Source organism: Nannospalax galili, unplaced genomic scaffold (assembly GCF_000622305.1).
Source record: "Nannospalax galili isolate Female #2095 unplaced genomic scaffold, S.galili_v1.0 scaffold1354, whole genome shotgun sequence".
In the NCBI taxonomy this organism is placed as follows: Eukaryota; Metazoa; Chordata; class Mammalia; order Rodentia; family Spalacidae; genus Nannospalax; species Nannospalax galili.
In genome coordinates, this window is record NW_008335784.1 from 1,632,727 (window position 1) to 1,645,388 (window position 12,662).

The window sequence follows — 12,662 nt, forward strand, 5'->3', positions numbered from 1 at the left end:
TTACCATTTTTATTTAATATGTACAGCATAATGTTATGTATGCACATATAGGCACATATTTCAAAAAATTTAATGTCCTTGTTTTCTTAAAAAAATCAAACACTTAAACATTATCAATAAATACAATTAATGGTCCAAAATTTCAAGTAGAATAACATACTACAACCTGATCAAGGAATTCTGAGTACTAGATGGTAGTAATCATAAAATACTAATTTCATACCATCTCACTGTGAACTACAATTTGGCATAATAACACTAAAAAAAAAAGCTAATTAAAACTTTGGCTGCATTAACAGATAAAAAGATGCAATATTCTGGCTTTTCTAGACAGGAAAATGACATCTAAAACACTGCAAATATTTGAGGGTACTCATTTGCAAAGTTTAATCATAAAATGGTTTCTGTCAGAGTAAAGGGATAAAGTGGTAAAAGGTCTGAAAAGAAAACAAAACAAAACAATACACGTTAGGTTACTGAGGTAACCATGTCAAAAGAAGACTGAGGTTTGTTAGAAAAGATAGCACGATAACAGCTTTGTTTCCCCAAAATATAATGAGCTGCATGTAACCTTGAAAGCCCTCTTCCAAAAGCTGAGATGAGCACCTTTTATGAACAACATGACGAGGGCTAAGCTAAAGGACCTCTCATAGCAAATCCATGCTAGACCAAATCTATGAAGGCAGGTACTCAGGGATTTCACAACAGCTCCTGAAGACAGGCTTTTCCAAACCCAAACTTTAGGAGAGCAGGTCCATGTAAGAAGCATGACAGAAATAAGGAAAAGAAAAATGGATTCCAGTCCAGTCACTCTCCTAGTGGATGTTAGGCCATTTAAGCAAAATGCTAATACAATTCAGAATTTATGCATATTTGTCAGAAAGAAAACAAATTATAATATTTACTGATGATTTGCTATTGTCAAATGAAAAAAAGAGCAGTTAACAGAGAAAATGAGCAAAATTGATAAAATTTGTTTTCAAGTGTTATAGATGGAGTATTTTCACACAGTGTGGGTGATGGACAGTTTTTTACAAAGATACCATTTCTTTGGGAAGTGTTTAAAACGGATACTCCTTCTGAGGAGAATTACAGATAGAAGGGACAAATGAAAATGAAGTGCAATCAGACTACCACAGGAACTAGTTCCAGGCAACTAGAGAGCATTTAACAGATACATGCAAAATGAATGAATGTAAACTATGAAGTTACAAATTTGTAAATAACTTCAGAAACTGCATCAGATTCCCCTGGAACTGGAGTTAGGGATAGTTGTGGGTGCTGGGAATCTAACCTGGATCCCCTGCAAGAGTAGCCAGTGCTCTCAAGCCCCAATTTTTTAAGGATTAAAATTTACCTTTACTTATTTCATTTTATATACAGGAGACCTAATAAAATCCATGTTCTAATGGAGAACACAGACGCATAAGAAATTTTCTCACAATTTCAGTTTACCAAGAAACATTGAAAGCAAAGATTTTCTTTTTGAAAAAAATTTCAGAGATGTATTTTTTTTAATTTTATGAGTACAAGTATGTGAGAATGCAAGTGCACATGTGTGAAAATCAGAAGTCAACTTTGTGAAATTAGTTCTCCCTTGCCACCTTGTGTGTGTCATCAGGTTATCAGGCCTGGGAGCAGCACATCTATCCACTGGGCCACCTCACTCACCAGACCTTTCTTGTTTGAAGCAATGTTTTACACGTTGCAAAATTTTCTCCTCCTATACAGCTAATATATATATATATATATATATTTTATTTTTTTATATTGTATGGACATGTTTGTAATCTTACTAAGAAAAATACATGCTTTAAAAGCAAAACATTTTAGATAGATTTAAGGAGGAAAATTCATGAAAGTTTTCTATTCTGAGTATTGTCTAACATTATGCCTTTTGTCCTGTAAAGATATATACATACACACACACAAATATAAATATATCCAATTTGTCTATGTATGTTTCATTTTTGGAAAATATTTTATTATTTTTCTAATTTTATGTGTATGCATGTATTGCCTGCATGTAGGTAAGTGCACCTGTGTTGTGCAATGCCCGCAGAGGACAGAAGAGGCTGTTGGATCCCCTGGAACTGGAGTTTTGGACAGTAGTTAGCTGCCATGTGGGTCCTGGGATTCGAACCCGGGTCTTCTGCAAGAACAACCAGTGTTCTTAACTGCTGAGCCATCTCTCCAGCCCCTATGTATGTTTCTTAGAAAACCCAAATGAGGTGTGATTTTAGAAATTATTTTAACTAAAGATGAGTGTTTTATAAAATTTTCAAAACTAAAGCAGAAGTTTTCTTTTTTAGTAAAAATGTCCTCTTTTTATGTTGACCCCTCCCTCCACAACTAGAAAGCAGCTTGGTGTATTAAAAGTAACCTCTCCTTTATTTAGACGTACTCTTCTTAAGCATCTTTAAGCTGTTCCATATTCGTAACACCACCTGGTATTTATCACTTTCAGTATTCTCATCATAGACTTTTTCAGAAGAATCCACATCACTGTCTCTGTTCCCATCTCTTTGTTCTCACCAATGAGAAGTTCTAAAATATCTCCTATTTTTACTGTTCTGGTTTTCTTCCATAATTTTTCCCCATTCAGTCTGAGTTATAAAGCAGAATTTTTATCATTAATGAATATGACTGACCAATGTACTATCAACTGTAAAACACTTGCAATCATAGATTATTTAAATGTGGAAACTATAAAACCTAGTGGTGGAAAGGTAGTGCTTTTGGTTGGGACTGTGAATCTACCTTATACTTATAGCATGGCCTAAATGTTTCTAAATTCTACACTCTCTTTTTCTTTAAAGATATACTGGGGAGGGGGTAGAGAGATGGCTCAGCAGGTAAGAGCATTCGTTGCTCTTGCAGTGGATCTGGGTTCAATTCCCAGCACCCACATGGGAGCTAACCATCTATAACTCCAGTTCCAGATGATCTGACACCCTCTTCTGACCTCTGTGGGCACTGCATGACACAGGTGCATCTACCTACATGCAAGCAATACACTCGTAAACATAAAACTTTAAATGTAATAAATAAAACTTAAAAGCAAACAAGAAAAAGATTAATTTCATTTTTAATTATGTCTGTTTGTGTGTGGATATGTGCATGAGTGCAGGTACCCACAGAAACCAGAAGAGGGCATCAGATTGATTGCCCTGGAGCTGGAGTTACAGGTGGTTATGAGCTGCCTAACATGGGTACTGGGAACTGAGCGCAAGTCCTCAGCAAGAGCAATGGGTATTCTTAGCACTAAGCCATTTCTCCAGCTCTTTAAATTCTCTCTTGACCTTCTACCTTAAGCCTAGGATAGCAGATTCAGTGACCTGTATAGTAACCTTAAGAAACATAAATCACATCACCTGAATGACCTTCTGAAAGATCCACTCTAGTACACTTAATACAATCCATTCCTTCAGGAAAGAAGCTTAGAACCACTGCTAGATGATGTAAACTATTTAAAAAACATCTATAAATTCTAAGAAAATTATCATTATAAAAGCCTGAACAAATTTTAGTTCCAACTTACAAAAAACTTGACCCTTAGCATAAGCCTCTTCTAGGTGTTAGCTAGGACTGCACATTTGGAGATGAAAATACATTGCATGTTATAGCAATTTACTCATTTAATTTTCTTCATAAGCTCTTCCTCATAATAACCAGGTGATAACTTCTTTCCAGATCTGTATTAGAATCCAGATTATAGTGCAATTCTTATTCATGGTTTATTTAGCAAGTATTAAAACGTGTTTACTATAGAAAATGATACAGAAGTATAAAAGGATAAAATGAAAATATTTATCTAGAGATATCATTTTTAGAAATTTGATATATTTTCCAGTCTCTAATTGTGGTTCATATGTATATGTATTTACATGTTTACACACATACACACATACATTCAGTATGCATATGTAATAGCATGTATTCATTACTTAAACATGCTGTTTTCTTTTAAAATACCATCGTAATTTTTTTGTGTCTTTAAATTTTCCTCAAAAGTATGATCTTAATGGCTGTACACTTTTCCTTTACATGAATATTCAAATTACATAAAGGTGGAGCTATATAAATTTGTCATTATTATGTTGGCAATTTTCACATAGACCTGACTGATGCCTTCCACTCAAACACACTGATATACAACTTCAAGTAGAACTGCAACTGCAGTGTTAAAAGTTATTAATATTTGAAAGAGTTTATCAGGGAAAAACTATACAAAAGCTTACCATGTTTATACTTACATACCAATGATTGCCTAACAAAGCCTGATTCTTGCACCTTTCAACGCTAAGCATTATTATTTACATTTTAGTTTATTTAATGCTGAAAAATATACCTTCTCATTTTAAGCTGTATTCTGTTATCTAACGATACTTTTAATCATGCTGTTGATTTATACTTCATATTTTATATCTACTGCCTAATTTTCTATTATATTTTCCCATCTGGATATTCTGTTCTTGATTTTCTTACTGATTTATAAGATTTAATGCATGTTTAAAAGATTTGACAGACTGGAGAGATGGCTCAGCAGTTCAGAACACTGGCTGTTCTTGCAGAAACCCAGCACCCACATGGTAGCTAACAACCATCCAAAACTCAAGTTCCAGGGGAATCCAACACCGTTAATACAGTGCACTTACACACATGGAGGCAATACACTCATATACATAAAATAAAAATAGAGAAAATATACTTAAAAATTTTTTAAAAGATTTGATAGTGTCCATTGCATATCCACAGCTTGAAACATCAGACTCTGTGACTTAATTTCACCTAAATCACATGGTAAAGAACAAAGCACTCCATTTATTACAATATAGACATTTCAAACAAAGTTCTTCAAATATATCTTAAATCATTAAATAAAATAAAAATGTGTTCTAAACTGGCTGGTTTGTGATATGAATATTAACAAACTTTTATCGATACTGAATTTGCTGTGAAACACTGCATACACTTCTATACAATTTATAAAAAGGTCAATCTTTTTTTTATTTGCATTGACTACATGGTCATGGATTACAGGGCCCCAGTAAAACCTTCTCCTTAAGTAATCCTGTCCCCTAAATGTTACTAAGTGATTTTTCTAATCAGATTCCTACAGATACCCATATTTGCAAAATACAAGGACCAATGAGATGGTTCAGTGGGTAAACACTCTTACTGTGAAATTCTGGAGACACAAGTTCAACTCTTGAACCCTCATAAAAGTGGAAGGGGAGAGTGGGCTCCACAAAATTGTCTTCTGACCTCTCATGTGTTGTGAGTCACACACTAATGCACACACATTATGAGTATACATACACACAACAATAATAAATACAATTTTTAAGAAAGAAACATCTCCCCATTCGCAAAGGTAACTTCCATCAATACCTAATGAGTGAGTTAATTATTTCATGAATAATATAAAACATATTGAAAATAATAACACATTCTATATATGGAGATGAAACAAGGAATATAAAAGACATGCTTGGGTAATGTAAAATAAACTGAATTGTGCTTTGGGGCTACCCCTGATCTTGAAGTACAAAATAAATGTCAAAATTTCTTAATATTATCACAGGTGTGATAGTATATGCACTTGTGTGTGCATGAGTGGTGTGTGGGCTTGCTTGTATGTGTGTTGTGTGGAGAAAAGAGGCTGACACTGGATTCACTGTCTCTATCACTTGCCATTTCATTTTTTGAGACAGGGTCTCTCGTTGAAGTGAGCTTACCTTTGGACTACTGGAAGGTCTGTGAGCTCCTGGGTTCTGCCTGACCCCACATTCCCAGCATCCCCAGATGCATATCAGCATTCCTTCTATGTAGATCCTGGGATCTGAATTCAGGTCCCAATTTACCAACTGAGGTATCTCCCTGACCTTTATAACACACACACACACACACACACACACACCACACACACCATTTTTTAAAGTAGCATCAATAAGATTTTAGAGAAAGCTAAGGCTCAACCATTTCACAATCAGAAGTATGCCATATACTTCAGATATTCCAGACACTTGGGCATTTAGTGATGGTATGCCATTCCATATAAAATGTGTATTATTTAAAACAAGTTACAGTACAAGTTTGCATTTTCCTTTTTTAAAGGAAATCAAGCAGCTGTAACTCACCACATCTCGAAACACAACAGCACGAAGGCGATTGATATCAACATCCTGAAGAAGTCTATCAGGATCCTTGATAGGAGAAAGGTTACCTGGAACATTTTCTAAAGGAGTCTTGAAAACAAAAGAGAATTGTTAAGAAATAACATATTCTGGAATATACCTAGAAGTATCACTTGTAGTATCTGTTACCTTGGGCTCAACTGGCCAGATCATTTACTTCCTCCTCACCTAGTTAGTATTTACTAACAAAACTTTAACACAGACTTGTTTTGTGTTCTTTACTTGACATCTCTTCTCAGTGTTCTTGTTTCTCCATGAGTATAGGCACCTCTGTGTTCTCACAAAGGCAGGTAAGTGTGAAGGAGAACACTGACTGACCTTGCACTTCAGAAGATCTGAGCTCGAGTCTTTACTTTTGAGTCTTGTGCTCACTAGAAAATTTCCTGAGTTTCACTTTCCCTACCTCCAGTTAATAAATGTCTCCATTTCTCTTAATTTATTCATCATGCTTTTATATATACATGAAACTGTAGTTTTACTATTTAAGTAATAAGTAATATTACTATGTAAGTAATAATACTATGTTTTACTATGTAATCACTTCGTGATCTTTTTAAAAAATATTTCTTATTTTATGCATATGTGTGTTTTGTCTGCATGTAGGTAAGTGCACCTGTGTCGTGCAATGCCCGTGGAGGACAGATGAGGCTGTCGGATCCCCTGGAACTGGAGGTTACGGACAGTTGTTAGCTGCTATGTGGGTGCTGGGATTCGAACCTGGGTCTTCTCCAAGAACAGCCAGTGTTCCTAACCTCTGAGCCATCTCTTCAGCCCTTGTGATCTATTTTTAAAAGGTAAGCTCTAAAACTAATTTAGTCCCAGCTCATTACAGTTGAGAGATATTGTAAGAGTATTAGCATTGAAATGCTTTTATATAGTAAACAAAAACCAACAGATTATAGATAATATAGTTATACCATAAATTAGTAAGTGAGCCAAGTTCCCTGCAACTTAATCTAGTACTTTTTCACTTCTGCAATGTGTTACAAAGCATGTGGTTTAAATTTGACAATGTATACATGCAAATGCAAATGTAATTTTGAACATAACAGTCTGTGCTTGTTGACTTAAGAGAAAAAAATAGGCCTACTTCTACATCTCTATTGGTGTCAATGTGGTATTTCACTCCTAAATGACGCTATTAGATTCCTGTGTTGCACAGCATAGAAAATAGAGCATCGTATTTGAAGCAGAGAATTATATGGTTTCCATTAAAATCCCCCAATTTACCTATTTTATATGAAATGTTAATCTCTCATTAACTCAACTAGATTAGCTAAATAATAGTCTAATACTTTTTATCAAAGGATAATTATAAAAAGCTACATATAATTCATAGCATAGATAACATTTACAGAACATGTAGAAAAAACTATAAATATTCTAATTCATATACTGTTTTACATTTTCCAAAGATTACACTATTTCATTTGATCTTTGTAAAGACCGTACAAGGACAAGTTTGGATTATGGTTCCTGTTTACACAGTATGAAAAGGTGGTCTCATGAAGATACACGACTCATGTAAATGTACAGAGATTAGTGTCAGAGAACTATTTCTGCTAGACTAAAAATTAGCGATGGCTTACTTACTAAAGCATCATGTAAGAAATATGTGAAAACAGGGAGGGTGCTCCAAATGCTCTGGTGGTACCAAGTTATGTCACTGCCCTCTAGAAAGGTACCCTTTAATGTGTCTGCACAATGAATGTGAACCAGGTTGCCAAAACAATAATATTTAACTTCCCAAACAATAGAGAGCATGGAGGAGTCTTGACAGCAGTAAAATAGTATGTATGGTTTTTCCCTGATGGTAGTGGACAAGAAAAGAGGCTGCAACACTACAAAATGACCAATAGATTCTATAATGGTGTGGTTGGTCCACTGGAAAATTGTAGAAATACAAAACCATGGAAGTTACAAAATCATTTATGTCTTCAGTTTCTGAGCAAAAAAATTACTGTGTCAATACTGAACATTTAATGACAAGTGCAGTGAGTGATAAGAGGATACTCTGGTTTTGCTGAAAGTCTCTGAGAAGTATTCCTAGACTAAGGCAAGGTAATGGTGTTAAAAACTGTTGTCCTGAGAAGGCGGCATCCAAGCTAAACCCAAACACATTTTTCTTCGTTAAAATGTAAGGAGAAGCAGTTCAAGTTAAAGGACTTATACAATCCTAAGAGGTTAAAACAAAATCTTTAGATGAGGTAAATGAGGTCTGCAGTATGCATGAAAGGTCACAAACAAGGCCATGGTTATGTGCATACATAAGCTACAGCAGGGCAAGTGAGTGCAAAACAGCTATGTGAATCTTAACAGTCACATGAATACAACAGCTGCCTGTGATGTCAAGTGTCATTAAACATAAGACAAAAAGCATCAATATGCAATGAGAACTGCTTGTGTATTCAAAATACTATATGTTGTTTATTCATTTTATGGGCATTCAGTACCTTTTCACTATTATGTTTATCACCAAAAGTTCATCCATTTAAAAGCACACTGTTCATAGGCTGAAATCTTGACAATATATGCAACTATAGCAGAAATACCAGAAATTTCTACTGTTATGTGCTGATATAATTCTTATAAAAACTCTATGCAACAAAAATTACTAGTAGCTTCATTTGATAACCTACAAGTGCAAATCTCAATAGATTACTCAATCAGGGTGACACAACAATAAAGCAGATGGCCAGGACCAGAGCTTAAAGCTGTCTCAGCATCCAACCATGATGCCTTGTTCACATAAAAGAAAACAAAGTGTATTTAACATGGACAGTGGTTAGGTACCTTGGATGCTGTTGTGGCAGTCACACTTTGGGGAACTTCCTGAGGTTTACTGCTTCCCTGGGAAGATTTGTTTCCTCTGTCTCTCTGTCTTTGTCGACATTCTAAACAGTTTCTCACAGCTACACAACAAACTAGGGAATCAAAAAGGTATTAACACAAATTGTTGACTCAACTGTATTGACAAAATATTATGTTTATTTCTTTTACTGTATCTTTCTTTTCCTCTATCAAACTTAAAAAAAATAAATTACATCAATTTCTAATCAAAATACAGTATGTAAATTGTATATATTATGTTAAATAAAAACTCATGTAGTTGCAGACAGCATAAGAAACAGAATATTAGCAGTGTCTTTCAAGCTTCCAAAATATCCTTCCTAATTCTATAACTATTCATCTCTCACTATCACAAGTATTCTACATCAGTAAGAATGTTAATAGCTTAAAAGTATATTGGGAGAGGGAAACCTGGGGATGTGGCTTAGTGCAAGCATGAGGACCTCAGTTCAAATCTCCAGCGCCGTTATATAAAAGCTGGGTGTAGCCACATATGCCTGTAACCCCATGAGGGACAGAGATAAGAGGTAAGAGGTTTTCAGACCAGTAACATAGCTCCAGTTTCAAAGAGACCCGTTTCAAAGGAATAAGGTGGATAGTGATAGACGGGGGTGTGTGATATTATCTGCCTTCAACATGTATGTATGTATGGGCATACACAATCACATATACAAGTTATATACAATACAAACACAGGACACAGACACACACAAACACACACACACACACTCATATTGACCTCTGAAATGTTTAATAATAAAGCCCTGCCCTTATTTTGATTATATTTGTAACTATACTGACTACAATTGAATAATCAGCTCTAAAAGTTTCAGTATTTAGCTTTCATCGCTGTAGGTAAATCTATGGTCTTTGTCAACAGTATTTGTGAGAGTATTTAGGAAAGAGAATTTGGTTCACAGTTTCCCTCCTTTCCTCTCTTCCTTCCTTTCACTAAAGGCATAAAACCCAGGGCCTCTCATATTTTAGACAAGGGTTCTTCTACCAGTGAACTATATCCCAAGTTGTCTGTGGGCCAAGGACACAAACCTCAGTATCAGTGCATCAAAATAAGTTTCACAAATAGATTTGCATAATAATTTCAATGATAAATACCAATCTTATTGATTTTTAAAAAATTCCAAGTATGCTTGACTATATTTCAAGTTATAAATGATAAAAGATTACCAATTCCGTGCAATTTCCAATGTGAAGATACAAGTTTTTAAAGTTTAGTAATCCTGGAGATCATATGACAATCATTAAACTGCACAAACACCAACTTGAATCAATTACTTTCTGTACTTCAGAGTGGCACACAGCAATCTTGAGTAATGATTCACTGAGGGCTGTTGTCCTTAGCACGCTTACCCAGTCGTAGGCACTGTCGCATTAAACCTCCAGAAGACATGTTCTTTTCAGCTTCAATCTCACTAAAGTTTAGAGAGCTGGCAAACACTAGGACATCAACCATGGCCATGAGCCTGCTGAGGAAAGTCACTGCTGTCTCTGCTGACATGCCTTGTGTCACTTCAATGTTCTCTAGCTCAGTCTTCAAAAAAACGAGATGTAAACTTCGTTTAAAATTGGGAAATACAACACATGTAACAGACACTACAATCGAACAGAGGTTTAGAAGGTTTAATTAAGAATATAAATAATAAACTAATACTCTATACTACCTTACTATGCCAAAATTAATTTTCCTAAAAACTAGTCTTTAATAAAGAAAAATATAATTTAAAAGTCAATATTAGTTTTAGATGTCATATTAGTTGAATAAAACATTTGACATAATTTTACAAAGATACTAATAATTCACCACATACATCTTCCTACACTAGTTTTGTTTTATTCATTTACAAGGTATAAAATAAGCATTTTTGATTTCCATTTACAAAAAGATGTGTTTTACCTTCCTACCTATGTAATGAGCAATGAAGAGATAATACCTGGTGATTTCATTTGGCATTAAAATGAGATGATTGTCAAGCTAGGATAATATTCATTATTTAGCCATTTTAGAATAACAAACTGAAATAGATGCTTTCTCCATCCAATAAAAATGAAGGTAATACTGACCAAAAGGATTATTTTTCTAGATATTTAACTGGTGACCTATGAGGCCCTAGCAGTAAGATGGTAAATAGAATTGTTTGTTGAAAGTTATACTTTCACTGAAATATTGCCTGTGATAAAATGTTAATTTCCTGCTTTCAGAGGGAATATTAGAATGCATTTAGTCTCACAAAATGTGTAACTCTGTAAGTGTATAAGAAACGGCAACATTTACTTTATTTTTAATTTTATAATATATAACATAAGTTTATAACTAGAATTCATCTTGTTAGTGTCAGAAGAAGCAGGGAAAAAAGAAGGAATGCTTTATAAATTAAAAAGTCCTATTGTGTAAACTTTCTCAAAGTGGGCACACTATTTATATTCATTTATCTTACCTCTTCATAAAAATGAAAAAGTCAAGCAAACGGTGGGTGCATCTATTACACATTAAGTATTTTAATGCTGTTTATACTCATCATCCACATGAAGAGGGTGCCTTTCTTAAGTACAGACTGCTTGCTTATTGACATTTCATGGACACATAGCATCAATCCATAATAGCACTGACAATAGAATTACAAACTTGAAAAAACTGACCTCAATAGTTTATAAGGAACAAAAAGCAAAAAAGATTTAAAATCTATTTTCACCTGTTATATAGTGGAAGACAGTGGAAGACTGGTCATTACTTAGATCAGTCAAATATTCTCAAGAACTTTTCAAAATATTAGAATAATATATCTAAAGATGTATTCTTAAATTTGTCAACAGTTTGAATTATTAAAATATGAATTTACCTCACTGTATTAGTTAATAATTTATTTTCAACTTAGGGCTTGCAAATCCAACCTTTGAAATATGCTTTTTCTTGAAATGAGTGAATAAAATTTGAACACAAAATTATTAAATTGTCCATATATTGTGAAAAACTATTCTGAAAAAATTGAAAGTAAAAGGCATTATTTTTTAATATTTTACTTAGTATTTTTATTTTATGTGTATGAGTTTATTGTTTGCATGTGTGTAAGGGCACCCATGTTGTGCAATTCCTGCAGAAGTCAGAAGATGGCATCAGATCCCCTGGAACTAGAGTTAGGGCAGTTAGCTACCATGTGAGTGCTAGGTTTCAAACCTTGGTTCTCTGCAAGAGTTATCTGAGTTATCTTTCCAGCCCCATAAGAGGCATTCTTAACATAAAGAATAACCCAGAAAATAATTCTTGTTATATTCTGTATTAATAATTTACAAACATGATGCATTTTATGTAAGCATCTTATGGAAGGCTTGAAAAATAAATGTCACTTAGCTAATTATCATTAATTATTAGTATGTATCTCAACCTATCTCCTGAAATTACAGTTCAAATCTGACTGACTGTACATAGCAGTGTGGCAATACGGTTTTCCTTATATTATGATAAGGTAACTATTACTGTGAATGAGAAAACTATTTCTCATCAATGCAATGGGAAAATAATCCTTTAAATAAATTTTTAAAATATACATAAGATATGCCTGATTAAAAGATGATATGAAAACTCAAAATATAACCAAG

General features: G+C 34.0%; 1 protein-coding gene across 4 annotated transcripts in view; it reads right to left on the bottom strand.

The window, feature by feature from the left end:
• The window catches only part of Nbea (neurobeachin), a 715,145-nt gene that overhangs the window by 450,684 nt on the left and 251,799 nt on the right, over positions 1-12,662 (bottom strand). For all 4 annotated transcript variants that reach the window (XM_029562257.1, XM_029562254.1, XM_029562256.1 and 1 more), the window contains 3 exons: positions 10,419-10,599; positions 8,994-9,124; positions 6,144-6,251 (listed from right to left, as the gene is read on the bottom strand). In XM_029562257.1, the coding sequence (XP_029418117.1) occupies positions 6,144-6,251; positions 8,994-9,124; positions 10,419-10,599 (420 nt within the window). The remainder of the gene's footprint in view (positions 1-6,143; positions 6,252-8,993; positions 9,125-10,418; positions 10,600-12,662) is intronic.